Source organism: Branchiostoma floridae, chromosome 17 (genome assembly GCF_000003815.2).
Source record: "Branchiostoma floridae strain S238N-H82 chromosome 17, Bfl_VNyyK, whole genome shotgun sequence".
Classification (NCBI taxonomy): Eukaryota; Metazoa; Chordata; class Leptocardii; order Amphioxiformes; family Branchiostomatidae; genus Branchiostoma; species Branchiostoma floridae.
The window spans coordinates 1,611,940-1,638,459 of record NC_049995.1 but is presented as its reverse complement, the minus strand read 5'-3'; the positions used below and the strand labels follow the sequence as shown (position 1 = coordinate 1,638,459).

General features: G+C 42.4%; 1 protein-coding gene and 1 long non-coding RNA gene across 5 annotated transcripts; one reads left to right on the top strand and one right to left on the bottom strand.

The window, feature by feature from the left end:
• Nucleotides 1–442: 442 nt before the first annotated feature.
• LOC118404529 (kelch-like protein 12) lies at nucleotides 443–14,822 on the bottom strand. Of its 4 annotated transcripts, XR_004829775.1 has the most exons (11): nucleotides 14,658–14,822; nucleotides 12,134–12,263; nucleotides 9,332–9,509; nucleotides 6,894–7,010; nucleotides 6,316–6,477; nucleotides 5,454–5,624; nucleotides 4,111–4,240; nucleotides 3,165–3,772; nucleotides 2,629–2,678; nucleotides 2,432–2,581; nucleotides 2,219–2,383 (listed from the first exon to the last, which is right to left on the bottom strand). XR_004829775.1 is itself a non-coding variant. In XM_035803666.1 (10 exons), exons 1-10 carry the CDS (start codon nucleotides 14,675–14,677, stop codon nucleotides 1,505–1,507), a joined length of 1,821 nt encoding a protein of 606 aa, XP_035659559.1. In that variant the 5' UTR covers nucleotides 14,678–14,821; the 3' UTR covers nucleotides 443–1,504. The 4 variants fall into 4 exon arrangements, 3 of the variants coding, with proteins under 3 accessions (XP_035659559.1, XP_035659560.1, XP_035659561.1); XM_035803666.1 differs by lacking the exons at nucleotides 2,219–2,383; nucleotides 2,432–2,581; nucleotides 2,629–2,678 and adding exons at nucleotides 443–1,644; nucleotides 2,019–2,183 and having other exon boundaries at nucleotides 14,658–14,821; XM_035803667.1 differs by lacking the exons at nucleotides 2,219–2,383; nucleotides 2,432–2,581; nucleotides 2,629–2,678 and adding exons at nucleotides 443–1,644; nucleotides 2,019–2,183 and having other exon boundaries at nucleotides 14,651–14,789.
• A 2,204-nt stretch (nucleotides 14,823–17,026) lies between these two features.
• Nucleotides 17,027–20,575, top strand: LOC118404804. The gene is made up of 2 exons (XR_004829812.1): nucleotides 17,027–17,181; nucleotides 19,663–20,575. It is a non-coding gene; the product is annotated as an uncharacterized LOC118404804 (long non-coding RNA).
• Nucleotides 20,576–26,520: the final 5,945 nt, after the last annotated feature.

Below are 26,520 nucleotides of genomic sequence, written 5' to 3'. Positions count from 1 at the left end.
CAAAACAAGGCGCTAGGGTGCCCAAACCTACACCACTTACTCTCGGTTCTCGAGCTGCCTACCGCTCAAAAATCATGACAACAGTATGTTCAGAACTCGAGATATAAAACCATGAAGTTCCGCTGCAGTACTGTAACAAGCATCTAGGGGGCCAAAAATCTAATCATTTTCAGGTGTTATCAAGATCTACTCACATAACAAATATCAATACAATCCATCCAGGCGTTCTCTAGTTATGCTGGTGTTCTACACACATACAAACAAACGCTACAATAACCTTCTTTGGGAAGGTAATGACATCACTTTCTGAATCACCCTCGAACGTACGTTGTATCAGATCTTAAATATTCCATTTAAAAATCTTACTCCTCTGATTATCTATGTCTCTACATAATTATTCATATTATTGGATCAAAAATATCATTAGAGCTCATAAGGGCTCTTGTGCATGAACAATATAAAAATAGTTTATTACAATTCAATTAAAAATACAGAACAGACATGCATTCCTAACAATAACTCAACCACTAGTAGTTTCAGCATCATGGACCAATGCCCTTTAAAGAGGTGAGACTATACAATTCTTTGTCACCCTTCATATCACCCACAGGCATGTAACATGATTCACATATATCACAGCAGAAGAGGCCATTATTGTTAACATGCATATATGTGTGTGACATGTGGTCTGCTTGGTCCAAATAGCAAGGTTTATGAGGTGGTTAAGCAGGCTTTTTGTCCCCATACTGAGGGAAAGGTGGAACTATGTGTACTGTCATTATCATATGCATGATTCTGTAGCCTGTGTAAAGTCATCAGCAAATATTCTTCATGTAGAAGTTTCTTATTAAAATCTTACTTTAAAATTTTTTGCATATGCAATAACATTTGTAGGAATGTCATTAAATGGCACAAAACACTATGAAATATGTACAAATCTTATGTACAAATCTTATGAAAAACAGATGCTCTCTACACAAATCGGAAATGCACCCCTGATCATGCCTCATAATCAATACTGAATGGAGTCTCTGGATGACAATACATTATGGAGCACTAGACTGACATACGACGTGGGCGAGTATGTAACCCGGATGCACATATCAAGATGATACCGGGATGTACATCTAACAGCGTAACTGCCAAGATGGTGGTTGCTTTTCAATACTTTGCTATTTTCTGCTAGAGTCCTATCTCAAATATGTTCTTGGTTCTTGTAGGAAATAAAGACACAATTACCTGGTGAGCTGTTTCTTTGGTATTTTGTTAAAAAGGTTGATTCCAGATCCAGACAAGCAACATAAATAATATCTTACCATTCCAGAAATTCCTGTTGATATATGACAATTAACTGAACTGTTGAATAACTGTTCAAAGGGTTACAGCAATTTCTTCCTTCCTTCAACACTTTTCAGAATTATGAGAATTATGATTCACAAATAATGCATGAATCCACCCATTCTTCCATTTATTTGACATGGCAGATCTAATGATAAGAAAGGCATCACATGACAGCAGCTGCCATCAGACAGCGCTGCAGCTTCATGGCAGGGATGGTGCTCCAGCAGTCTGTCTGGGGATGGTACATTTCTGCAGAGCTCAGGGTTATTCTGGCACCTCCATCCTTTCTGGTCAAAGACTTGCCTGGAAAGTACATGTGTGTAAGACATAATGTCACATTGAGTGCAAGCCAGGTCCTTCTTAGACTGAATTATCAAATTTTCAATGCCAATATGTTCTAGTTCACTCCTCTCCCTTTGCAATAATACACTATTCCAAAATCCCATCTGTACAAAAATGGACCATGCTAGCATAATCCTCCATGCTAAAATGGACAATCCTGACCAACAGCCCTGATGTACAAACGCAAAGCTTTCAAAATTCATTCTGAAAACATGAACTACATCAATCAGATTCAGATGACATACACTATAAATGAGACAGCAGACATTACCAGTACAGAAAGCTGTAAACCTTCAATAATACATGTAAGTATAGGGTCATGTCTGTGTACGTACCTCCAACTACATACAGATTCACATTCCACGTCAGCAGAGGGCAGTACGTCCTGGACCTGTGCAGACTGGCTATGTAGGTCCAGCTGTCCGACTCTGGGCTGTACACCTCTGCTGAGTCCAGCCGCCTGATGTGCTGGTAACCACCTACAGCATACAGCTTCCCACCTGCACAAACATACCAACATGTTACACACCTACAGCATACAGCTTCCCACCTGCGAAAACATACCAACATGTACCACACCTACAGCATACAGCTTCCCACCTGCACAAACATACCAACATGTACCACACCTACAGCATACAGCTTCCCACCTGCACAAACATAACAACATGTAACACACCTACAGCATACAGCTTCCCACCTGCACAAACATACCAACATGTACCACACCTACAGCATACAGCTGCACCTGCACAAACATACCAACATGTAACACACCTACAGCATACAGCTTCCCACCTGCACAAACATACCAACATGTACCACACCTACAGCATACAGCTTCCCACCTGCACAAACATACCAACATGTAACACACCTACAGCATACAGCTTCCCACCTGCACAAACATAACATGTAACACACCTACAGCATACAGCTTCCCACCTGCACAAACATAACAACATGTACCACACCTACAGCATACAGCTTCCCACCTGCGAAAACATAACAACATGTACCACACCTACAGCATACAGCTGCACCTGCACCTGCACCTGAACAAACATATCAACATGTACCACACCTACAGCATACAGCAGAACCTGCACAAACATACCAACATGTACCACACCTACAGCATACAGCTGCACCTGCACAAACATACCAACATGTACCACACCTACAGCATACAGCTGCACCTGCACAAACATAACATATAACGTACCTACAGCATACAGCTGCAGAAACATAACATATAACACACAGTTTTCACCGTGATAGAATTTGATTAATATACTCCTTGTCTATGCCTGCCAGTTACTTGATATTCTGACTGATGGTCAGTGAGATACTTTAGTGCAACAATGTGGTTAATTGGCCATGAAAGTTTGCTAATTGGTCACTACATTATACTTCTATATACTTCCTCAGGCAGGCATGGATTCTGTCTGTTGCATCCAGTCCTTGCAATGATAACCCACCTAATTCAGCAAATCCCATTCCGGCTCTTCTGTCCAACATGCTTGCCTTCTCAGACCACTTCTTCTCAACAAGGTCGTAGCAGTGCATGGATGAGAAGACTTCAATCCGACCTAACACACCACAGCAGCTCCCAGTGTGCATGCCCCCTGCCACATACAACTTGCCATTCAACATGGCACCTCCATGGTAGATCTTTGGCTCTTGAAAGTCGGGAAGTCTTTGGCACGAGTCTTGATCCAAATCCAATGCTAAAAATGCGTGAGAAGATACGAGGTAAAGAAGGTTGTCCGACTGAGAATGGATGACTGTGGCTCCCTGGAACTCTTGAGGAAGGCATGGCAGCTGAAAGTCATTTCTCATGCTGCTCCACTCATCATGTAAGGTGCTGTACTTCCACATGTGGTAGGTTATCTTACTGTAGTGTGTGGCCTGGCTGGGGTGTTCTGTTTTCAGCAGGTTCAGGATGTACAGATTGTTGTCCACCACAAGAGCATGCTGCGCGATGATGTGATGAGGACATGACATGGATGGAGGGAGGTCTCTCATGTCTGACCACTCCTGTGTCTTCAGATTGAACCTTTCACACTTTGGTGTGGGATTTCTGCCCCTGAAATATATAAATATATAAATAACCACTTATATCACTATAATAACAATGGTTTGGAGACCTTGTGCCTCCATGGAATATTTAAAATTTGTAAAATTCAATTATGCAAGTGAAGTCCTAATTTGCATTACATGCAGTTTCAACTCATTAAGCACAGCTCATTAAGTACATCTTTGGATTAGAATTTGTTCAGTTATACAGTTTTTCAACACAAATGCTCCTACAATAGAATAGATATAGAACTTGATAGTTCACATTGTTTTGCTGGATAGGAAAAGATAACAACCGGTAGCAACATCCTATAAAGGTGACTATGGCTGGAAAATGAGACAACTTACATTGTTCTTGATTGAGAGTGACCTCCCAAGACATACAAGTATTTGGTGGGTACTCTAGCCCGTTGTACTGACAGTTGGTCACTTCCAGATATGTTGCCCTCTTCTACACTTCTGAGGTAGTCAACACATTCTACATGCAGGGAAAGAGAGGGGAACAGTTAGTTTAACCAACACACTAGCCTGGAAATTGAAGAGGATCCTTTCATACGTGCCTTTCATGCATGTAGAAAGACACACCGATTTCTGGGATGTGTGCTGGGATTCATCCATGTACAGGCATTTCTGGGACTAAATTACACATCATGCGCACAAGTGGTACATTTCATCATCATCATCGGTCAAGGTGATCACACAAGTTCGCACATGTTTACACACGACAGGGTTTTACCGTCCCTTATGGGGTGACATGCCCTTTTGCTGCCTAATTACAAGACGGGGATGCGCCAGGTCTCCCGTCCGGGTGAATGATGTAAATCACCATGTGGCTGATACAAGAAAGAGGTTCGCCAGGCCTCCATCCGGGTGATTTGAAGTGAATCACCAACTCCAGACAGAAGGAGGATTTGTACCATCGCACACCGCACCATTGCACGTGTGTGGGTTCTTTAACGTGTATGGGGTGTGGTTCTTTAAGGCGCCCAATGTGCTTTTTTTTCAAATTCAATTTTCATGTCATTTTCACACACAGTAAAGTTAAATAATACTGTCTCATTGAATATCGACTTTCATTGAGGTGATGAGAACTGAGCGCTGCCTGTGCCGTTGGGACAGCCATTATTACAAATTTTCATAACGCATGCGAACATGACCGATGAGTCCTGAACGCTTCCGGCGATATCGTCACTTGTTCGAATCGGGTTTCGATTTGCTAACGCGAAAATCAGATTCAATTCACTCACGTGTTGGGATATCACTGAAAAATTACCGACGGGAACTCGTTAGTGGCTCGAACCTGTGCTGATTTACTGTCCTGGCACAATAAATCAAGGAGCCCATTGCGGCATGTTTGTGTGTTCTTTTTAACCAATGAAAGTATGATATAATGATACAAATGTGCTAGCATGGTGGAGTAAATGTCAATATCGTACCAATTGTCTCATCCAGAAATTGCCAATTTTATTGCTATAACACACATTGGGTGCCTTTAAAATATCTATGGGTTGCACACATCATTGTAAATGGCATACATACATGTATACATGGCCCAGAAATCTTCAGAATGTCTAAAATCCTGGCATGTGCAAGAATTTCAAAAAATATTGTGCAAGGAAGGTCATGATGAAAGCTGAAAACTTTTCCCATCACTTTGACATCATGCAGAAAACTGTTACAGTAGTACTAACCCGGAGACTGTTGTAGGCTGCTGTTGTCCAGGGCAGTTTGGAAAACTTCCTTTGACACTTGGTTTAGTCTGACATGCTCTAGCAGTGGTCTCAGCTCCTGAATCCTACAGTCTGGGGAGTGGCCTAACCACTTCAGCACACTTAACAGGACTGTGTCCTCTCCTCCTAACCCTGCAAACACACACAAGGCAGTAGTACAGTCTCCTGGGACTCAAACCCAGAACCACCAGATCGTCAGTTGGTGGTATTTGAACTCCACTGTTGCACTACTCCCCCTTATTTTTTTTCATAGATTCGTTCTCGAATATCCAGGTTCCATATCCCTGTCCGGCACATTTTGCCATTACTCACAGGAAGCACATAAACACAAGAGGCAAGTAGCACATCATCTCCTGGCCTGGGGATTCCAACTCGACTCATCTGCTCAGGAAACCAACAAACTAATCTCTATGCTAAACGGTCCAGACCTGTTATACTGACCTCAAATATTTTACCAAGGGATGTTACAGTACCAACTTTGTGGCATCATGTATTTCTGTTAGTGTGGATCAAGGACATATCCTTGCATTAGTTTACATGTGGTATGTTGTCCCCCAACTATTCAGAGGTCAATGGACTGGGTAGGTACAATGTAGATAGGGTAGGCAGTATGTTGCCATATTGCAAACTTCAAGGGGTATCTACAGGCTGGGTTATTGTTTAAAAATTGACCATAAGAAAGTCACTGTGTTTTCTGTTGTGTCAATAAAGCTTCTGCAGTTGTAATCTGAAAAAATGGGCACAACTTTAACAATAATTCACATTCAGATGTACTGTCTCTAGGGGCACATTTTATCACTAACAAAATGTGCTCAAAACTGACCTAACTCCAGATCATCCAAGCTGAGTATCTGTGCCAGGTGTCCTGGGGACAGCTGTAAGAACTCCTCGCCACCTGCTACAGCTGCAAACCTGGACTTGATGACTTGCTGGGCCATACTGACCAGACTGCTGCACATGTACCTCTCACCTAAACACTTCATGCCTGCCAGAACAAGTCAAGATAGAGAATTACATGATTGTATGATTGTACAAGCCTAATAACCTACAGGAAATGTGTTGATATCCACTCTATGTTGTTCAGCACATTTATCATGCACCTTGCCAGTCCCCGTAAGAGGCACTTTCATGCAGCTGGTATATAACCGCACTGCTCATCCAGCTTCGCATACAGCTCCCAAAAGAAACCACCTAATTTCTTCATTTACACTCAAGCTCAGGGAATTTCCCACCACTACAAAGATACGTTCATGCAGCTTATATTTTTTATAGAAAAAAATCAATAAGTATGGCATGACTATGCAATATGTAACCATCTGAACTGATCACACACGAAAACTTCATTAGACGATTTTTACATGATTTCCTATGGACAGCCCAACTTTGATATCTGCCCAATACCTAAGCAATTGGAAGTGTTGGTGAGTTTGAGCAGAAGTTCTATGCAGCACTTTTTCACTTCTTCCAACTGTAGCATGTCTGCTGCAGCCAACAGGTCCTGTACATTGTCTGGAGTCACTGCAACATTAATACAAATGTGTAGTCAATGATAAATCAAGTCAAGGATGATGTGATATTGTAGTAGTGTCCATATCCCTAGTAGTGTCTGTAACTCCAGTAGTGTCTGTACCCCCAGTAGAGTCCACACCCCCAGTAGTGTCTGTACCCCCAGGGAGTGTCCATACCTCAGAAGTGTCTTTACCCCAGTAGTGTCTGTAATCCCAGTAGTGTCTGTACCCCCTGTAGAGTCCACACCCCCAGTAGTGTCCGTACCCCCAGTAGTGTCCAATACCCCCAGTAGTGTCCGTACCCCAGTAGTGTCCACCCCTTGTACTGACCGTACCCCCAGTAGTGTCCGTACCCAGTAGTGTCCACCCCTTGTACTGACCATACCGCCAGCAGTGTCCCTATCCCCAGTATAGTGTCTGTGCCCGAAGTAGTGTGTGCACCTCCAGGAGTGTCTGTACCACAAGAAGTATTTGTATCCACTCATGTTTAAAATCATGCTAGTGAGGGAACATCATCTGATCTGTCATGAGCAGAAATGCTGAGCATTCTGCCGCCATTTTGAAAATCCCGCCCCCTACGGTCTAGATCCCTCCCGACATCTCCATAGATGTCAGGAAAAACTGTGTCTAGATTGAGCCATAGTGTCCGTACCATCTGTAGGTTTCAAATGTATCAGTACCCCCAGTAATATGCTTACCCCCAGTGGTGTCTTTACCGCAAGTAGTGTCCAAATCTTCTGTAGTTTCTGTCCCCCCAGTAGTGTCTGTATACATCCCATGTAGTGTCCATGTACCCAGTAGTGTTTGTACCCCTTTAGTAGTGTCCGTACCCTGTGAAGTGTCTGTATCCCTCAAAGTTTCCATACCCCAAGTAGTCTCCATACCCCCTGTAGTGTGTCAGTACCACCTGTAAAGGTACCCCTGTAACCCAGCAGTGTTTATACAGAAAGCAGTGTCCGTTCCCCCAGTACTTACCCAAAATTTTCTCTGTACCCTTCGCCATGAAGGTTATATCTTGGGTAGTGTTTGTGTGTTTGTGTTGAGCTTTCATGAATAAACAAAGGTTCAAACAAAACAAGTGTTTGTAGAAGACTAGCATAACTCAAAAATGCCTGGATGGATTATATCAAGGAGCTTTTGAGCTGATAAAAGCTCCTTGATTATATTGATATTTGGTATGTGGGTAGGAGATGAGACCTAGAAACAATTAGATTTTGGGCCCCCTAGTGGCTTTTTAAGGTAATGTCGCAGAACTTGCAGGTTTGATATCTCGAGTTCTGAACATGCCTTGATAATGATTTTTGATTGGCACATAGCTCTTGGGGCAGAGAGGAAGTGGCCCAGGTTGGGCCCTCTAGCGGCTTGTTTTGGAACTGCGTCAAACTTTGAAAAGGAATACATGAAGAGGTTGACAGATCGTTATGATTCTTGGTATGTACAAAGCTTAAGTGATGCTTCATATAGTTAGATATTAATTATGCAAATTAGAATCTAATATGCACAATTAAGGAGGAAATTGTTTAAACCCGCTCTGTTCCATTATAGGAATATTGCAACACGTGACATTTGTAACTGAGAAAGATAAGAATACTGATAGATACATATTATGCAAATAAAGACCTAATCTGCATAATTAATGAGAAAATGCTATAACCCTATCGTGGTAAATGACGGGAATTTCTTATGGCATTTGGTTAGTACAGGTGAACATCATTGAACATTTATTATGCAAATGAGAACATCTTTTGCATAAATTATCATAAATGCAATAAAAGCCTTCTTAACATAGATTGTGCATGTCTTCTTTTGGGTGGTGGAGAAATCAACTAATATATGCAAACAAGGACCTTATTTGCATAATTACTGACAAACACAATTAATGCACCAGTTGTAAAGGTTATAAATCATTTGGCAAATGTCATAGTTCTAACTTGACCTTTGTCTTGCTAACATCTACATGTATCCATATCCAGATGTCATATCAGATGTCATATCATGTCATGACAATCCATACAGAGGTTCTGAAGTTATGCTGTTCTTAATTTATTTAAAGAAACACAGACATGCTCACACAGACACACTAAAAAATCTCTCATGTGAATTTATAATTTCCATCTCAAAACCTGGTCAGCTATTATTTGTACTTATTCAGTGGTTTGGCCCTTCAGAACACACATGCTGGGCTGCCTAACTAGCCTTTTACTGTGTGTCTATAAAACATTATGGCTTACCCTGCTGACAAGCTAGCCCTCCCAGTTGGGCACCTGTTCATACATAAAAAATTTGCATTTGGCCAGCCATAATGTAGAGTGCAGATTAACTTCAGTTCACCTGTCAGTTCTCCTGTATACATGAAGCTGATCAGCTGCTCCACAGCAGAGGGCTCCAAACCATGCACCTCTACATGCCGCTGAGTAGTCTCCAACATTCCTGAGGAAAACATGGCCCTGAAGTACTGACTGTGCTCCGCTAACACACCTCTGTGGGCTGGTAGGGACCTCCCACTCACCTACAGGCACAGGAGGAAAACATGGCCCTGAAGTACTGACTGTGCTCCGCTAACACACCTCTGTAGGCTGGTAGGGACCTCCCACTCACCTATACAGACACATACGGGAGGAAAACATGGCCCTGAAGTACTGACTGTGCTCCGCTAACACACCTCTGTGGGCTGATAGGGACTTCCCACTCACCTACAGGCACATACAGGAGGAAAACATGGCCCTGAAATACTGACTTGTGCTCCGCTAACACACCTCTGTGGGGCTGGGAGGGACTTCCCACTCCCCTACAGACACAGGAGGAAAACATGGCCCTGAAGTACTGACTGTGCTCCGCTAACACACCTCTGTGGGCTGGTAGGGACTTCCCACTCACCTATACAGACCCATACAGGAGGAAAACATGGCCCTGAAGTTCTGACTGTGCTCCGCTAACACACCTCTGTGGGCTTGTAGGGACTTTCCACTCACCTATACAGACCCATACAGGAGGAAAACATGGCCCTGAAGTACTGACTGTGCTTCGCTAACACACCTCTGTGGGCTTGTAGGGACCTCCCACTCACCTATACAGACCCATACAGGAGGAAAACATGGCCCTGAAGTACTGACTGTGCTCCGCTAACACACCTCTGTGGGCTGGTAGGGACTTCCCACTCACCTATACAGACCCATACAGGAGGAAAACATGGCCCTGAAGTACTGACTGTGCTCCGCTAACACACCTCTGTGGGCTGGTAGGGACTTCCCACTCACCTATACAGACCCATACAGGAGGAAAACATGGCCCTGAAGTACTGACTGTGCTCCGCTAACACACCTCTGTGGGCTGGTAGGGACTTCTCACTCACCTACAGGCACATACAGGAGGAAAACATGGCCCTGAAGTACTGACTGTGCTCCGCTAACACACCTCTGTGGGCTGGTAGGGACTTCCCACTCACCTATACAGACCCATACAGGAGGAAAACATGGCCCTGAAGTACTGACTGTGCTCCGCTAACACACCTCTGTGGGCTGGTAGGGACTTCTCACTCACCTACAGACACATACAGGAGGAAAACATGGCCCTGAAGTACTGACTGTGCTTCGCTAACACACCTCTGTGGGCTGGTAGGGACTTCCCACTCACCTACAGGCACAGGAGGAAAACATGGCCCTGAAGTACTGACTGTGCTCCGCTAACACACCTCTGTGGGCTGGTAGGGACCTCCCACTCACCTATACAGACACATACAGGAGGAAAACATGGCCCTGAAGTACTGACTGTGCTCCGCTAACACACCTCTGTGGGCTGGTAGGGACCTTCCACTCACCTACAGGCACAGGAGGAAAACATGGCCCTGAAGTACTGACTGTGCTCCGCTAACACACCTCTGTGGGCTGGTAGGGACTTCCCACTCACCTACAGACACATACAGGAGGAAAACATGGCCCTGAAGTACTGACTGTGCTCCGCTAACACACCTCTGTGGGCTGGTAGGGACTTCCCACTCACCTACAGACACATACAGGAGGAAAACATGGCCCTGAAGTACTGACTGTGCTCCGCTAACACACCTCTGTGGGCTGGTAGGGACCTTCCACTCACCTACAGGCACATACAGGAGGAAAACATGGCCCTGAAGTACTGACTGTGCTCCGCTAACACACCTCTGTGGGCTGGTAGGGACTTCCCACTCACCTACAGGCCACATACAGGAGGAAAACATGGCCCTGAAGTACTGACTGTGCTCCGCTAACACACCTCTGTGTGCTGGTAGGGACTTCCCACTCACCTATACAGACACATACAGGAGGAAAACATGGCCCTGAAGTACTGACTGTGCTCCGCTAACACACCTCTGTGGGCTGGTAGGGACCTCCCACTCACCTACAGGCACATACAGGAGGAAAACATGGCCCTGAAGTACTGACTGTGCTCCGCTAACACACCTCTGTGTGCTGGTAGGGACCTCCCACTCACCTACAGGCACAGGAGGAAAACATGGCCCTGAAGTACTGACTGTGCTCCGCTAACACACCTCTGTGTGCTGGTAGGGACCTCCCACTCACCTACAGGCACAGGAGGAAAACATGGTCCTGAAGTACTGACTGTGCTCCGCTAACACACCTCTGTAGGCTGGTAGGGACCTCCCACTCACCTACATGTACAGGCACACAAGGACCACAAGTTTTCCCATTATACCATTTCCAAATCTTTCCATTCCAAAAGTCTGGGGCTTTATCATAATTGTTACAGTTATCAGTATTGATCTGTCTGTAATAAAATAGTTATGAAGGCTACCTTTTATCTGTGAAATACCAAATATCAAAACAAGGCATAATCGAGCCTCTGAGGGTCAAGAGTTAAATTCTTTAAAAGAGCCCCCAAAGGATTGCTGTGCCTTCGGTGCTAGACAATTGGACAATGAGGGAAAGTCAATCAGCAATCCCCCCACCCCCACCCAAATGTAGCATAAAGCATAGTGAGGACGCTCATGCAGACCCTCTAAAATTCAACTCTAATTATAAGACAGTGGGAAAGATAGGCTTAATCCATTTTGCATGCATGAAGTTTGTTAAAATATGTATGTCAAGTTTGGTACAGACTGTTCAAGAGCACTAGATAATATATAAACACTATACTGACTGAGAGGACCACGTCACAGAGCCACCCCTCCTGGCGCTGATGGTTCAGCCCACTCAGCACTCTCCTGGCATTGTTCCTGGCACACACCTGCAGCACGTCCCTGTCTGGGGCAGGCTGCACGATCAGCTGACTGGGGCAAACATCCAAATATTGCCATAGAACTTTAACAAGTCAATCAGCAAATGTATACATCAGGTAAAAGTGTAAGTCATTTGTTAAGTTGCAAAAAAAATATTTCATGGAGGCATGAGGTTGCCCAATGGAAGCTTAATATCTGATTCAGTTATTAAGCTGGGTTAATTATCTGAGACCAGTAAACAGGAATAACCTGCTGTGAGGGAAGTGATGTGCCATTATGGGATGGTCAGTATGAAAGGGAGCTTTCTGAGTAAGGAGAAGGAAAGTGGTAAATGGGCAGTCGGAGATGATGATGATGATGATTATGATAGATAATCTACTTAGTGCTAACAGTTACATGCTACATGTTCTAGTAATAATTTGCTAACATTAATATTACCCCTTACGACAATACCCCTTACAACAGTAGGAAAGTATGGTATTGTCTCGTTTTCGCATGGAAATCTAACGCTATATAAATAACTAACGTTACATTTGAGTCATATGTTCACCTTTATCCGTGGGGTGACCTTTATCTGTTGTCTTTAAAAACAGCACATTTAGGAGTATTAAGTCTGCTGACAGTGGTTTCAAATTTGCGGATAAAGGTGAACCAGCATTTAAATGTTAACATCCATGAACATAATAATAAAAATTCATATTGAATATAACGGATCCGTTATGCAAATATACAAAAGTAACGGTCTCCTCTGTCAGCACTGGAACACCAGTGCTGAAATGGTCGTCAGCACTGGAAGTCCAGTGCTGAGCCGGCATCAGCACTGGAAATCCAGTGCTGAGGCAGCTTCAGCACTCGAAGCCCTCCTGTCAGCACTGGAAACCGAGTGCTGAGACTACAATCAGCACTGGATTTCCAGTGCTGAGGACATTTCAGCTCTGGAAATCCAGTGCTGACAAATATTCTGCACTGGAAACCGAGTATAAAATGTATAAAGTTGTTGAAAAGAACTTACATTCTGTAACAAAATATAAATGGACAACTGTATTAATACTACTACTATTATACAATGTTTTTTAAATGATGCTTCTTTGCCACACAAGCAAAATGTGTCGTCCACCTGTAACTACCTATTCTTTGTAAAAAAAAAAGCGATCTCTTTACCACACAGATAGACCAACTGTTAGTTGTCTAACTCTGACTACCTATTGTTTTTTAAATGATGCTTCTTTGCCGCACAAGCAGAATGTGTCGTCCACCTGTAACTACCTATTCTTTGTAAAAAAAAACAACAAGCGATCTCTTTACCACACGGATAGACCAACTGTTAGTTGTCTAACTCTGACTACCTATTGTTTTTTAAATGATGTTACTTTGCCGCACAAGCAGAATGTGTCGTCCACCTGTAACTACCTATTCTTTTAAAAAAAAAAACAAGCGATCTCTTTACCACACAGATAGAACAACTGTTAGTTGTCTACCTCTGACTAAAAAGACACTACTTTGCCACAACTTGCACAAGTATAGAATATGTGATTTATTGATTTAAAATTTTCGTATCAATTGACCAAAAGAAAAGAAACTTGAGTGCCATTAACTGTATACACAATTAACAATATCACAAGTGTCTACTCTAGTCTAAAGCCAGTAAAAGCTAGTGCCACGCAAGATCTGGTTGGAGATTAAATAACACGCACAGATATACCTAAGTCTAAAGGAAATAACTCAGACAGCCGTACGGACGCATGCTACTAGTACACGAATATTACGTTCAGCACTGGAATGTTCCAGTGCTTTATAAACGTCAGCACTGGAAGCCCAGAGCTGAAGTTTTTACAGCACTGGTCTTCCAGTGCTGAAAAGATCCCGAGCACTGGTAAATCCAGTGCTGAACCCGTTACTTTTGTATATCAGCACTCGGTTCCAGTGCTGACGGCGTTTTCAGCACTGGGTAACCAGTGCTGAATGACCTCTGCCGCGAGTTCAGTACTGGTACCCGAGTGCTGACGGCAGTTCCGCACTGGAAAACCAGTGCTCGGAGAAGTTCAGCACTGGAAATCCAGTGCTCGCATTGGGTACAGCACTGGAATTCCAATGCTGAGGGAGCGTCAGCACTCGTACAAGGCCGTTCAGCACTGGAAAACCAGTGCTGACGTTTCTTCAGCACTGGAAAGCCAGTGCTGAGGCCGATTCGACCCATTGATTCAGCACTGGAACACCAGTGCGGAACCCGTTACTTTTGTATACTTGCATCCGTTATCTATGTGGTAACACTGTAACTTACATACAATAGATTGTACACACACACACACAGACACACGAACACACATGCCATCACATACGCTGCCCCCCTCCCCACACCCTTCATAAGACATGTGAACCGTCTTGTTTTTATCAAGAACGTTACATGTAACGTTAGTATAACGTTAGATTGAAAGTACCAGTTACCAAGACTTCTTGGCTGCCATGGTGTGATGCTGTCTGGGCGGTGAGGTGACAGATGAAACGTTATACTAACTTATAGGCCAGGACCCGGCCCTGTTAGATGTTGGATCTACTGTTCAGCAGCGTCTCCTGACCTCTGACCTTATGTAACGTTACCGTGGCCGACACACCAAGTGGAGGCAGGTTGCCGAGTTTGTTCACGGAGCGCGGAGGTACTCTCCAAGCAGAGGTTAGGCTCCGGCTGTTTTTTTTAACGTTTTTTTTTTAGTCGTTTTTATCGGGCCTTTTCTTTTTTTATTTAATCTTGCTGTGTCAAGTACTTCAAGAAAAATGAGAAAATAGAAAGCCCGATAAAAACGACTAAAAAAAACGTTAAAAAAAGCCGGAGCCTAACCTCTGCTTGGAGAGTACACGGAGGCACCTCTGCGCGATTTTAGTCACGTTTCTCTTGCACTCTCACTGACGCGTGGCCCTGTTGCGTTTCAAGTTCAGATGGAGGGGTTTGGTTTATTCGCAGCGTTGTCAATTTATCAAAAAAATGACCATTAGAAAGGCATCGAAAAGAGATTTGAAAATTCTATGCATTGTCAATTTCAGCCTCAATGTGCTTTGATCTTGAAATCAGCTGACTAACTCCAAATGATTGGTAAATAGTTTATTTATAAATGCATGAATGATATATCCATAAAGCCACACAATGTCGTTGTCCCATGTACACTGCATATTAGAGTCGTTTGAGGTTGTTTGAAGTGTTTAGGCACACCCTTGAGGTACGTTGGAGTTCGTCCGCTGTAGATTGTGCACCCGGATGTCGGGATGATGTCAAATGATTAGAAAAGCATCGGAATAGATTTGTGAGTGTTGAAAGGATGTTCAATTTTGATACTTACTTATTGATACTTGGTGCAATATAGGTAACAGATCATCAAACATACGTATAATCTTGAAACTGACATTAGCGTGAATGGTGATGGCATGATGGAGGCACTGCGGGGGCACTCTGGAGTTACTGTGGAGGCACTGCGTTATTTTTAAAACTTGTAAATACTGTGACGTTACATTGGATGCAGTAGAAGACGAACCCCATTTCATTTCAAACTGTCCCTCCTATGATCAAGAAAGAAAGTAGCGTTTTAAAGAGGCCACCAAATCCCACCCTTATCTCCCCACGTTTACATCACAAAAACCACACATTATCGAAAAGGAGGGCTCCTTCGTCCTCTACTGTCTCCGAAAAAGAAGTCAAACCCATGGCCAATAGCTTAAGTTTTTTTGTTTTGTTTATTTGAATGTACGTATCACTTAAGTTAGTCGCTTCTGTTACTACTGTATACTGTTAGTCTGTCACTTTTTTTTTACTTGCAATTAGCCATCGGGCAAGAACTTGCAATATAAAAACTCACGGTTGCGAAAATTGATATCTACTTACGATCTGTAGTTATTAGAAACTGATTACAATGTATTACAATGTATCAACTTCGTAACAGTCATCAACTACCTTTATGGCGTACTAATTCGTCGGATAACCATAGACAACAATTACAGTCAAACCTGCCCAAGACGACCACCCGGGGGACCGGACAAAAACGGTCGATTTGGACAGGTGGTCGCTGAGAAGAGTATCGACTCAAATCATGACCTATGCAAAGTATAACGGTTTCCGTTGTGTTTAATGGCAAATAGCAAGCACACTGCACGCACGCAAAGAAGCAACACGCACACTGTAAATTGTAAAGTTTCACCCCAGCTTTTATACGATACAGTATTATATTTTTACACCAACGTTTTAGACAGTAAGGGAACTTTGATGCTGTCAGTTACCATACAAGCCTTTATGCGTCGCTGTGTTCTTGATCGCCGTATCTGAAATAACTACGGTACACCTTTCGAATTCTATGCCCGGTACGTCCCAATAGCGTACTTACCCAAGGGTGAATGTACAGTACAGTTGGACAAAAGGACTCACACAGATCTTTCTTTAAAAGGTATGAGCTACACAGATCTTTCTTAGAAATTTCCTCCCATGTTACAGTAGACTGCCCCATTGACCCACCCATTGACCGCCGCAATCTTTATTCTAAACATAACATCGTAATGGCAGTCAAAATCCAACGCAAACTGGTCGATTTCGGCACAAAATCGCGCTAGTTATCATAAAAAATCGATGAAAACCTCAATTTTGAAAATGATGCGGTCGTTAAGGGGCCCAGTTTGGGCCGGTCGCGGTCGCGTTGGCCAGGTGGTCGTTGAGAAATGGTCGCTTAATGCTTACGTCAATAGGAAAAAAAATCGGACCGAGAAAAAGCGGTCGAAATGGCCAGGTGGTCGCTGAGAAGAGGTGGTCGCTCGGGCAGGTTTGACTGTAGTTTATTCATGGTGTTGCAATCAAAGGGGTGCGGCTACAAAGGCTGACGGGAAGGATCAGGCGTGCCTCAGCAAAATGGCGCCGGCCAGATTCCGGAGGATTGACATGCTGAAGAACCCCGGGGACTGTGCGTTTATTCAGCCGTGTGCCGATACATGGAAGGTGCGTATGGATAGGGGATAAAACAGTGTTTCATTTGGTATGCTATATGTACTGTGTTAAGTGCCGATCGCTCTTCTTTCACGTGTTGTATCTTGTGATTATATACAGAAAGTACATTTTTTGCCATTTTGAAAGTCCTAAATGGTTACGGTAATACATAGCTATCTTTGAGTATAACCCTTTGTCAGAACTCAATAGACTCTATTAACACAGAAAATTTGAAGTCAATCGGCCAGGCCGATCTTGAGAAAATGATTTTTGAAGTTGACATCGTGTGTAGTAGCCCCCCTCCCCACTATTCAGAAGTGTGGTAACTTCAACATGTCCCAGGGATGTGATCAACTAATGTAAACCTTACAGAGGTAGTTTGTATCATTAATAGATATATTTTTGCAGCATATGACGGAATATGAAGCAAATGTAGGCTTTTGATGAAGAAATAAAAACACTGGAAGTTGACCTTCAATTGACCTCCTGTATGACTCACACCCAGCCTCATTAAAAAAATCCCCGGAAATACAAAATCTTCTCTGATTTTGAAAAAAATAGCAATAATCAATAGTATGTATATGTCTCCAACATATATAGGAATATCAATTCAATCCATACTTTTGATGAAGAAAAATAGTCATCCAAAGTTGACCTATATTTGACCTCTTCTGTCATCAACACCCACCCACATTCATAAATTCCCCGGAAATACAAAATCTTCTCTGATTTGGAAAAAAATAGCAATAATCAATAGTACTTATATGTCTCCAACATATATTGGAATGTCAACTCAATCCATACTTTTGATCAAGAAAAATAGTCATCCAAAGTTGACCTATATTTGACCTCTTCTGTCATTGACACCCACCCACATTCATAAATTCCCCGGAAATGCAAAATCTTCTCTGATTTGGAAAAAAATAGCAATAATCAATAGTACGTATATGTCTCCAACATATTTTGGAATCTCAAGTCAATCCATACTTTTGATCAAGAAAAATACTCATCCAAAGTTGACCTATATTTGACCTCTTCTGTCATTGACACCCACCCACATTCATAAATTCCCCGGAAATACAAAATCTTCTCTGATTTGGAAAAAAATAGCAATAATCAATAGTACGTATATGTCTCCAACATATTTTGGAATCTCAAGTCAATCCATACTTTTGATGAAGAAAAATACTCATCCAAAGTTGACCTATATTTGACCTCTTGTGTTATTGCTACCCAGTCACATTCAGAAAATAGACAGAAATAGAAAAACTTGTCTGATTTCAAAAAACATTTGCAATAATCAATAGTACGTATATGTCTCCAACATATATTGGAATCTCAAGTCAATCCATGCTTTTGATGAAAAAATATAGCTTTTGGAACTTGAGGTAAATTTCAGCTGTTACATTACTGACACCTAGCTCCATTCCAAAATTCCACGGAAATATAAAATCATGTCTGATTTTTCAAAAACTAGTAAGAATCAATAGTACATATATCTTTCCAGTATATCTAGGAACATGAAGTAAATCCATGCTTTTGATTCAAGCAATATACTCATTGCAAGTTGGGCCAAATTTTGCTTGTATTCTTGTTTACAGTGAGCCCTTTCAGAAATGCCCTGGACTCAGGAAAACATGTCTCATTTTTTTTTAATCAAGAAATAGTCAATATTACTTGTATGTCTATAACTTATGAGGGAATATCAATTCAAGCCTCGCTTCTGACTAAGAAATATAGACTTTGAAAGTACATGTTAACATGCTGGCTATATTAATTTGAATGTGGTTTAACTTCTCAGTATTCCATGGCTAAGTGATATGCTACTTGATTGCCTCAAGCTATAGTAATCATTGGATTTAGAATTCCTTTTTCTTCATTATATATGGGGTGATTGAGGAGATACATGCTTTTGGTAAAGAAATATAGACTTAAGTTAATTAGTGGTCAAACAACATACATATTGAAGTCATCCTGAAAGGAAACAATATCTATACTAGTGGGTCATTAGTACTTGTATCTTCACTATATATATATTAGTCTACAGAGAGACACTTACTAAGATGAATATCAAGTCAATTTACTTTTTGGATGAAGATATATAGACTCTGATTCTTACTCTGATAGTAAATGGAACTTAAGCATATTTGTTGTGTGCTGCATATATCACTTGAGTGCATAAGTAGCTTTGCTTACAAACTGATTTTTTGGCTATAAGGATAAAGTAACAAAATATTGTAAAGCACTGAATTTAATACATTGCAGATTTCTGATTTTATAACAGCTGTCTGTATAGAAATATAATGTTGTGAACACTGCAAGGCATACCCTGCCCCCCTTCCCCTCACACATAGATTATGTATCTGGCTATTCAAGTGGTGTATGGTGACTCACACCATATCAAAGTACAGTGTCTATTAGTAGAATTGAAGAGTATGATAGTTCAATAAGTCTTTATAAACTTTCCACTGTGAAATATTTTCTTTTTTGCAGATGGTGTCTGCTCAGCGGTGGAAGCAAGTTGAACAATGAAGACTTTTAGTTCTGACATGATGATGTACCTTCTTAACAAAGGAGTTGAATGCAAACATAGGCATATTTATAATTTATTCGTAATTTGAGAATATCATGGTATTTTATCCAGAGTTTTAGATTTTCAATGCAATGATTTGTAAAGTTGTTTCATATACAGTGTACATGTCCTTATTGTATATTGTAAATGGGTAATGTTCGCAGTGTTTTTGTGTTTTTTTGCAGTAATGAAGTACGTGTAACTGCAGGCTTGAAGTGATTGCAAATATTTGGCCTTTAACAGAAAAACCCTGCATGGCAGTTTCAACCGTGAACTTAAAACTACTGCCAACACTCCATTTTCTCCCTTTTACAGAAGTACATGTTTTAAAATAGTCCATTTTTAAGTTTTATAATTGTTGATTTCAGAACTAACTCTAAGATGGTACATATTTATTATCAATGCTATTTATTTATTCTTATATATAGTACAATGAAGCACTACTTTGCCAGTGTTTTGAAAGTTATCAAATTGAAAGTCATTGATATTTTGTGTTTGTTGGTTTTAACATTTGCAATGATGTATTGAAACAGTATTGCTATCTTTGGCATTAGGAATTCTATTCATGAGCATTTCCTGTAATAGAATGTTGTTTCATTGAGTAAAACAATGCTGGGTTATGTATGAAATATAGACCAACTTTACACAGTGTAATGTAACATTGATAGAATGTATGAAATCATATATTTTCCACATATCTGTTGGTACTTTGCTATCATAGTGCTTGTGTGAACTTGTAACAGCTACATGTATGTCCAATAAGAAATAACCAGCTTGAGGCAATTTTTTCATGTGTTTATCTTATTGCAGATTAAAAAGTGAACCAAAACAAAAGTCTGTATCTGATGTGTATCTTGTTTTGCACTGATTATGGTGATGCAACAGTAATAGAAATGCTTTGAAGATACTTGTAAATGTTGATACCAAATTTGTCCAGCTTAGAAACAAACCTTAGCCAAATCTTAACCCTAGCCTTAGTAGTAATAAAGGAATCCAATAAGGAACATTTGGCCTGTATTTCCGTTTGACTTCTATTTTTGTACATGAATTGATGTTGAAAAATTGTAGCCATGTCTTTTTTAGCACAGTACAGAAAATCCAAGATGTTTTGATAATTTCTTGGAAATAACAATTTCAATTGATGAGAAATATACATCAGCATCTTGCTGCCTGGTGCAGCATACTGTATTGTTTTGTTACAATTCAAATAAAGTTAAAGAGATATACTTTCACCAGATGTTTACAAATACAAACAACATTTATTCTCACAAATTCTGAAAAATTGACTTTTCTTCTTCTCCTTTGTATGGCAAAGCCCCTTGAAGTAAGAGCTATGCCATCTGTTACTAACATGGTATTTTATTTCGTTGAAATTTCATGTTTTTAGATTTTTTCCATAGCATAAAAGCTTCCCAACATATTGGCATCGTTTAAAGTTAGCCTGACTTCGCCTATATAGCGATCCTGCAGCCGGAAGATCGGTAGATCTATTTGGATATCATGTATATCGCTAATACCCCCTTCACATTATATACGATCTTCGGACGTTCTTCGCGATCGCAGGAAGGTCGGCTGATTTTAAGATCTTAAGATGGTCTTGCGTATTTTTCGCCTCAAAACTGTCCCCCTCACATATACGCGAGGCTCGTGAGATCGACGGTGAATAAATCTATGATAATAAACCTCCCATGACCTCTTGCACGCGGACAAGGTAACACAAAACGTTCCTCAAAAAAGGCAAGAGATCAATAAATGTTGCTTATTTTGTTGTCGTAATTTTTTTAACCAATGAATGGAATGCGCGGGCATGATAGAAATGACGCAAGAAAAGAAAGTGTGTCACAAAGCCAGCCTACATACTGCCACAGCGGCCACAATGTTAGAATTACCCTCACATTCCCAGAAATTCAATATTTGTAAACAAACGGAAGTCGGGCGAACGTCGCCCGAACGTTGCCCAACTGACGGGCGTTCGCCATCCGATTTGCGCTCGATGATTAATAACTATGTCTTTGCTCGCCTATCGGTCTTCACTCGTTGGATTGACGCAAGACTATTGACCGATACCCTTGCAAGGTACGCACGATTTGTACGCACAATTTGCGACTCGGTAACGAGCTGTGCGATTTTGGAGATTTCCTTCGACTAGTCGCATATGTTAAGAACATGTTTCGCTGCACCGCGACCGTCGTAAGACTCCTGAAAACTGCCGGCGATCCGTAAAAATCGCAAGATGATCGTGAGAACACCGGACGTCCTACTCACGAAAATGTCATTCAGAGTTCGTAAACTAGTCTTCCGATCGCCTATTGTGAAGGGGGTATAAGGAAAGGGCTCCCCGATTTAAATATACCGCGCGTACCACTTCCGGGTATCCGTCATCCTTAGCGAAAACCATGAGGCGAGCCTCGTTTTGGTGAGCCGGTCCGTCGCCGTAGCAGATTTCCGTTTCGTAAACCGTCGTTGCCTTCGAGAAGCGTCGTTGCCAAATTTTAGAACCCTCGTTGCCTTTTAAACCGACGATGCCATTTCCGAGCGACCGATCGTGAATTCCGAGTGCTCGCGGCATGTTCGTGAAATTTTCGTTAATTCTCGGAACTCTTAGTATTGTGGGTAATTGCACCCCTCGAAGCATGTGACTCTGGCGCTGGTTCTCTATCATCGCTCAAACCTTTTCTTATTCTACTTTTCTCGCAACTTGTGGAAGAACAGAAATGTGTTGTGCTGTTACGTACTGTAAGGGAGGCTGGAATAAGCAGGTCTTGACTTTGAGTTGTACAGGATACTGTTCTTTATTCAAAACAGATGTTAGTTGGAGTGGCTGGGTTAGTGCATTATATTTATATATGGGATATCGGTATGCTGACAATACAACAGTATGCATAAGAAATATTAGAAGTATCACTAGTTGATGACCCCTATTCAATATCATTATCATCATTGTACTTTCATACATGTATTTTTGCAATTAGCCTTCGGGCATGAGTTTGCAATAAATATATTATATTATCATGTTATTAAAGATGTGCTTTATTTCTAAGCGCTTGTATCAAAGTTATTACTTCTTATGTCTACACGAAGGGTGAATTAGTGTAAGAAGGGGCAAAGTGTCCACAAATTTATTTCTTTTGTTACCAGACTTCATCTGTATGTAAATCCGACATTTGAATCAGGTCGCGATCGCACATGTGCATCAATGTAATGCCATGCATGTGAGAAGTGTCAAATACATACATACATTATCGACCTGACCGTAAGAGCCTAGTACATTTACAAGTACAACAGCTATTGTCTGCTATATGCTCTAGCGTCTACTGAAAAAAAGGTGTTGGTGACGTTGTGATTCAGTTTGTCAGACTCTGACTTACTGACTCCCAACTCCACTAACACCGTACGTGAATGACAATGCCTGCCGCTTGTTTGTGTTACCAGCCCCTCCTTCAATAATGGACTGTTCCAAAAAATGTGGTGAGGGTGGAAGAGGTACAAATCAGGTTCTATCCCTAACCTTAGATGCAACCCAGAAATATCTTAAAAGTTCCTTCCAAAGTGCCCAAACCCTTCCTTGATCCAGTCCAGAATTGGTCAGTAACCTTTACCAATTTCCAATCCGGTGACTTCAGTCCACCCCCCTCTACTGTTAGTGTTAGAGTCGGAGAAAAATCCTACATAACCAATGACTCCAGTCTATCTACATGGCACTCTGGCCAAATTTACTCACAAAATGGTGTACGTATATCGTCATGTGACGCTTCGGTACACCTCAGCAAAGTAGAAGACAGAGTTACAGTCCGACTGAGAAGGTCTTTACTGATCTTCTTCCCACAGTGGAGCAAGATCTGGCCCTCATGAATTATAGAAACTTCCCGAGAAGCTACGGAAACTTCACGAACATGCCGCGAGCACTCGGAATTCAAGATCGGTCGCTCGGAAATGGCATCGTCGGTTAAAAAGGCAACGAGGGTTCTAAAATTTGGCAACGACGCTTCTCGAAGGCAACGTCGGTTTACGAAACGGAAATCTGCGTCGCCGTACCCCTTTGTTTGGTACCATGGTTTATTGTACAACTATTCACACTGCACGATCATTGGTCAACCGAAATCATGTGATCAAATAATACCATATAAGGCGGCGTGCATAATCCCTTCTGCCATTCTCCCGGAGACATCCGCAGCAAGAAGACACAAGCAGGGTCGTGTTGGCAGCAGTGCAGAGAAACCCTACGCCACGTGTACTGATGAAGCAGAGTTTAGCACAGTTTCCACCTGAAAGGTTTGGGGTGTCGCAGTGGTAACACTTTGTGCAGGGAATTGTCTTTTTCGCATTTTGCTGTCAATTTGTTCCACGTTTGAGTTGTCGGCGAGAATGGGGCGCACCTGGGGCTGATTTGCATTTCTGAGGTAGTGTGCTGTCTAGATTTGGGTCTCCGGGTGGGTTTATCACGTATTCAGTTTGGTAGCTGGGTGGACAATTCAAGTCGAGCTTCCCGTGCGTCCACGACGTTGCCCGATCTAGCTTCGCGTGGCGGAAGCTTGCTTGGGTTGGGGGTAGCGCTGCATTTGAGCGGAATGCAGCAAAGTCTAACGTGTGGTGTTCTTATGTCGTTATCAAACTGTAGATCTTCACAGAAGTCGACAATCATTTCATAGAGGAGAGGACAACGACGACAACATGAGAACAACGACGACAACCCAAGCAGGCAGACGGACATGGGAATCATGGCAACGACAGCTACCACAATAACTCACAGCCAGAGTCAGCGATTTTGTCGCCAGAGTTACCATCCTACAGGAGCAGAGAGCGCCGCCATAAAATTTGCATGTGGATGGGACGTCGGTAGATTGTGCACACGTGGCGCGCGTATGCACCTGGTTGACTCAGTGTCTGTTAATACTGCTCGAAGAAACCAGCTCGTGACGTCGGCTGCTTTGCTGTTGGTCCCCTTACGCCGGGCGTTCTCTGACTACAGCAGTTTGCAGCGAGCACACTGGGTGTGCTGAGATTGGATATCTTGCGTCTGGGACGTAAGTTATGCTGCTGCTTAGGCCTTAGCTTTGACTATGGCAGTTTGCAGCGAGCACACTGGGTGTGCTGAGATTGGATATCTTGCGTCTGGGACGTAAGTTATGTTGCTGCTTAGGCTTTAGCTTTGACTATGGCAGTTTGCAGCGAGCACACTGGGTGTGCTGAGATTGGATATCTTACGTCTGGGACGTAAGTTATGTTGCTGCTTAGGCCTTAGCTTTGACTATGGCAGTTTGCAGCGAGCACACTGGGTGTGCTGAGATTGGATATATTGCGTCTGGGACGCTATATCAGTTTTATCACACCGGGTGTGCAGAGGTTGGATAATCTCACGTCACACAAGATATGTGATACGCAATGAACGTGAGACAAGAGTTTCACAGGCGTTACGTGCAGGAGGCAAGTCATCCACAATAGGCTTACGTGAATGAAAGTGTCGGCGACCGTGCCGGCATTCATATGATGGATATAAGGGCTACGTGAATGAAATAGACGTATTTAGTGTGTTAGGTGAGCAATTTGGCAATGGCAGGATTGATACAATTGGTATCGAGGTGTATACCCAGGGGTATCAGTTGATAGACTTGGGCAGGCGCCACGATGCAGTCATGGTAATTAAGATATGAGTTCCCCGGTGACCACATTGGAGGTTAATTAAATTAACCAATGACATCGTCGTGTGCTGTACGAGCATGTGTTGTGATCCAACATGGCGCCGATGACTTCACAGAGGGAGTGAGGTCTGTATATATGCATATTTTATTGTTACGTAGGAGGTCACAACCTCAGGAGTTCAGAGGTCATTAAATCTTTGCTGACGACATCGCCTTTATAGAGAATAGTGAAGAGGAGCTACAACAAGTAACGAGACAATAGACGTCAGTCAGGGAGAGTCGGATTGAAAATCAATGCAAGGGAATTTGAGATCATGAGCATCAGTACGGCCGCTCCACCAAACTTCAAATTTGATGACTCGACACTCAAGGTGCACGTGACTTGGGAAGCACGATCACGTAAAAGGGACACAGTGTCTCGTGACACTCGTTCACTCGGCTCTGTGAGGACTTAACGTAGGGAAAAAGTCCTCATCGGTTGCATTGCAGAGTGCACGTATTGAAGAGTGATCTGGGATTGTTGAATGTGCCTATGTTTAATTGCATGGTGAGCAAGGTATATTAGATATGGGTCTTGGGACAAATGTTGGAAACTAGGTTGCCCATAATAAACCTCTCACCATTCACCGCATAAGGGGACTTCGAAAGGCCAATGATAGTCCACAGGCCTACACTGTGATCGCCGTACAAGTTTACACTATGGTATTCCAGAGAAACTAACATGTGTGATAAAGGAATTCGCAATGGGAGGGAGTGTGCTGTAAGACTACATATTGGAGAACTCTCAGAATGGTTTAGTGTCTTAACGTGTCATGTATTAGGTAAGAACGTATCTTGTCACTACTCCTCGGTGGATCTGTAATAGACGGGGTTATGAGATTAGAGAATACCATGGTTCAGACGTGAGCAGTTCGAGGATTTGGACCTGTTATGGTTACTGTTATCTTGTCATTTAATTGGGTAGGCCGACTACTCTCTCTTGGCAGCCAGGGATTGATGTGCGAGAAGCTTACAATAGGCCGGGCTCAATCGCAAGGGTTGGAGCGAGCTGCCATTTGGCGCCACTAAAGGACCTCAATACGACAGTAATTGCCCCAGGTGTGGCAACTGTAGTTTTGAACCACTCACAGCGCACGTGTG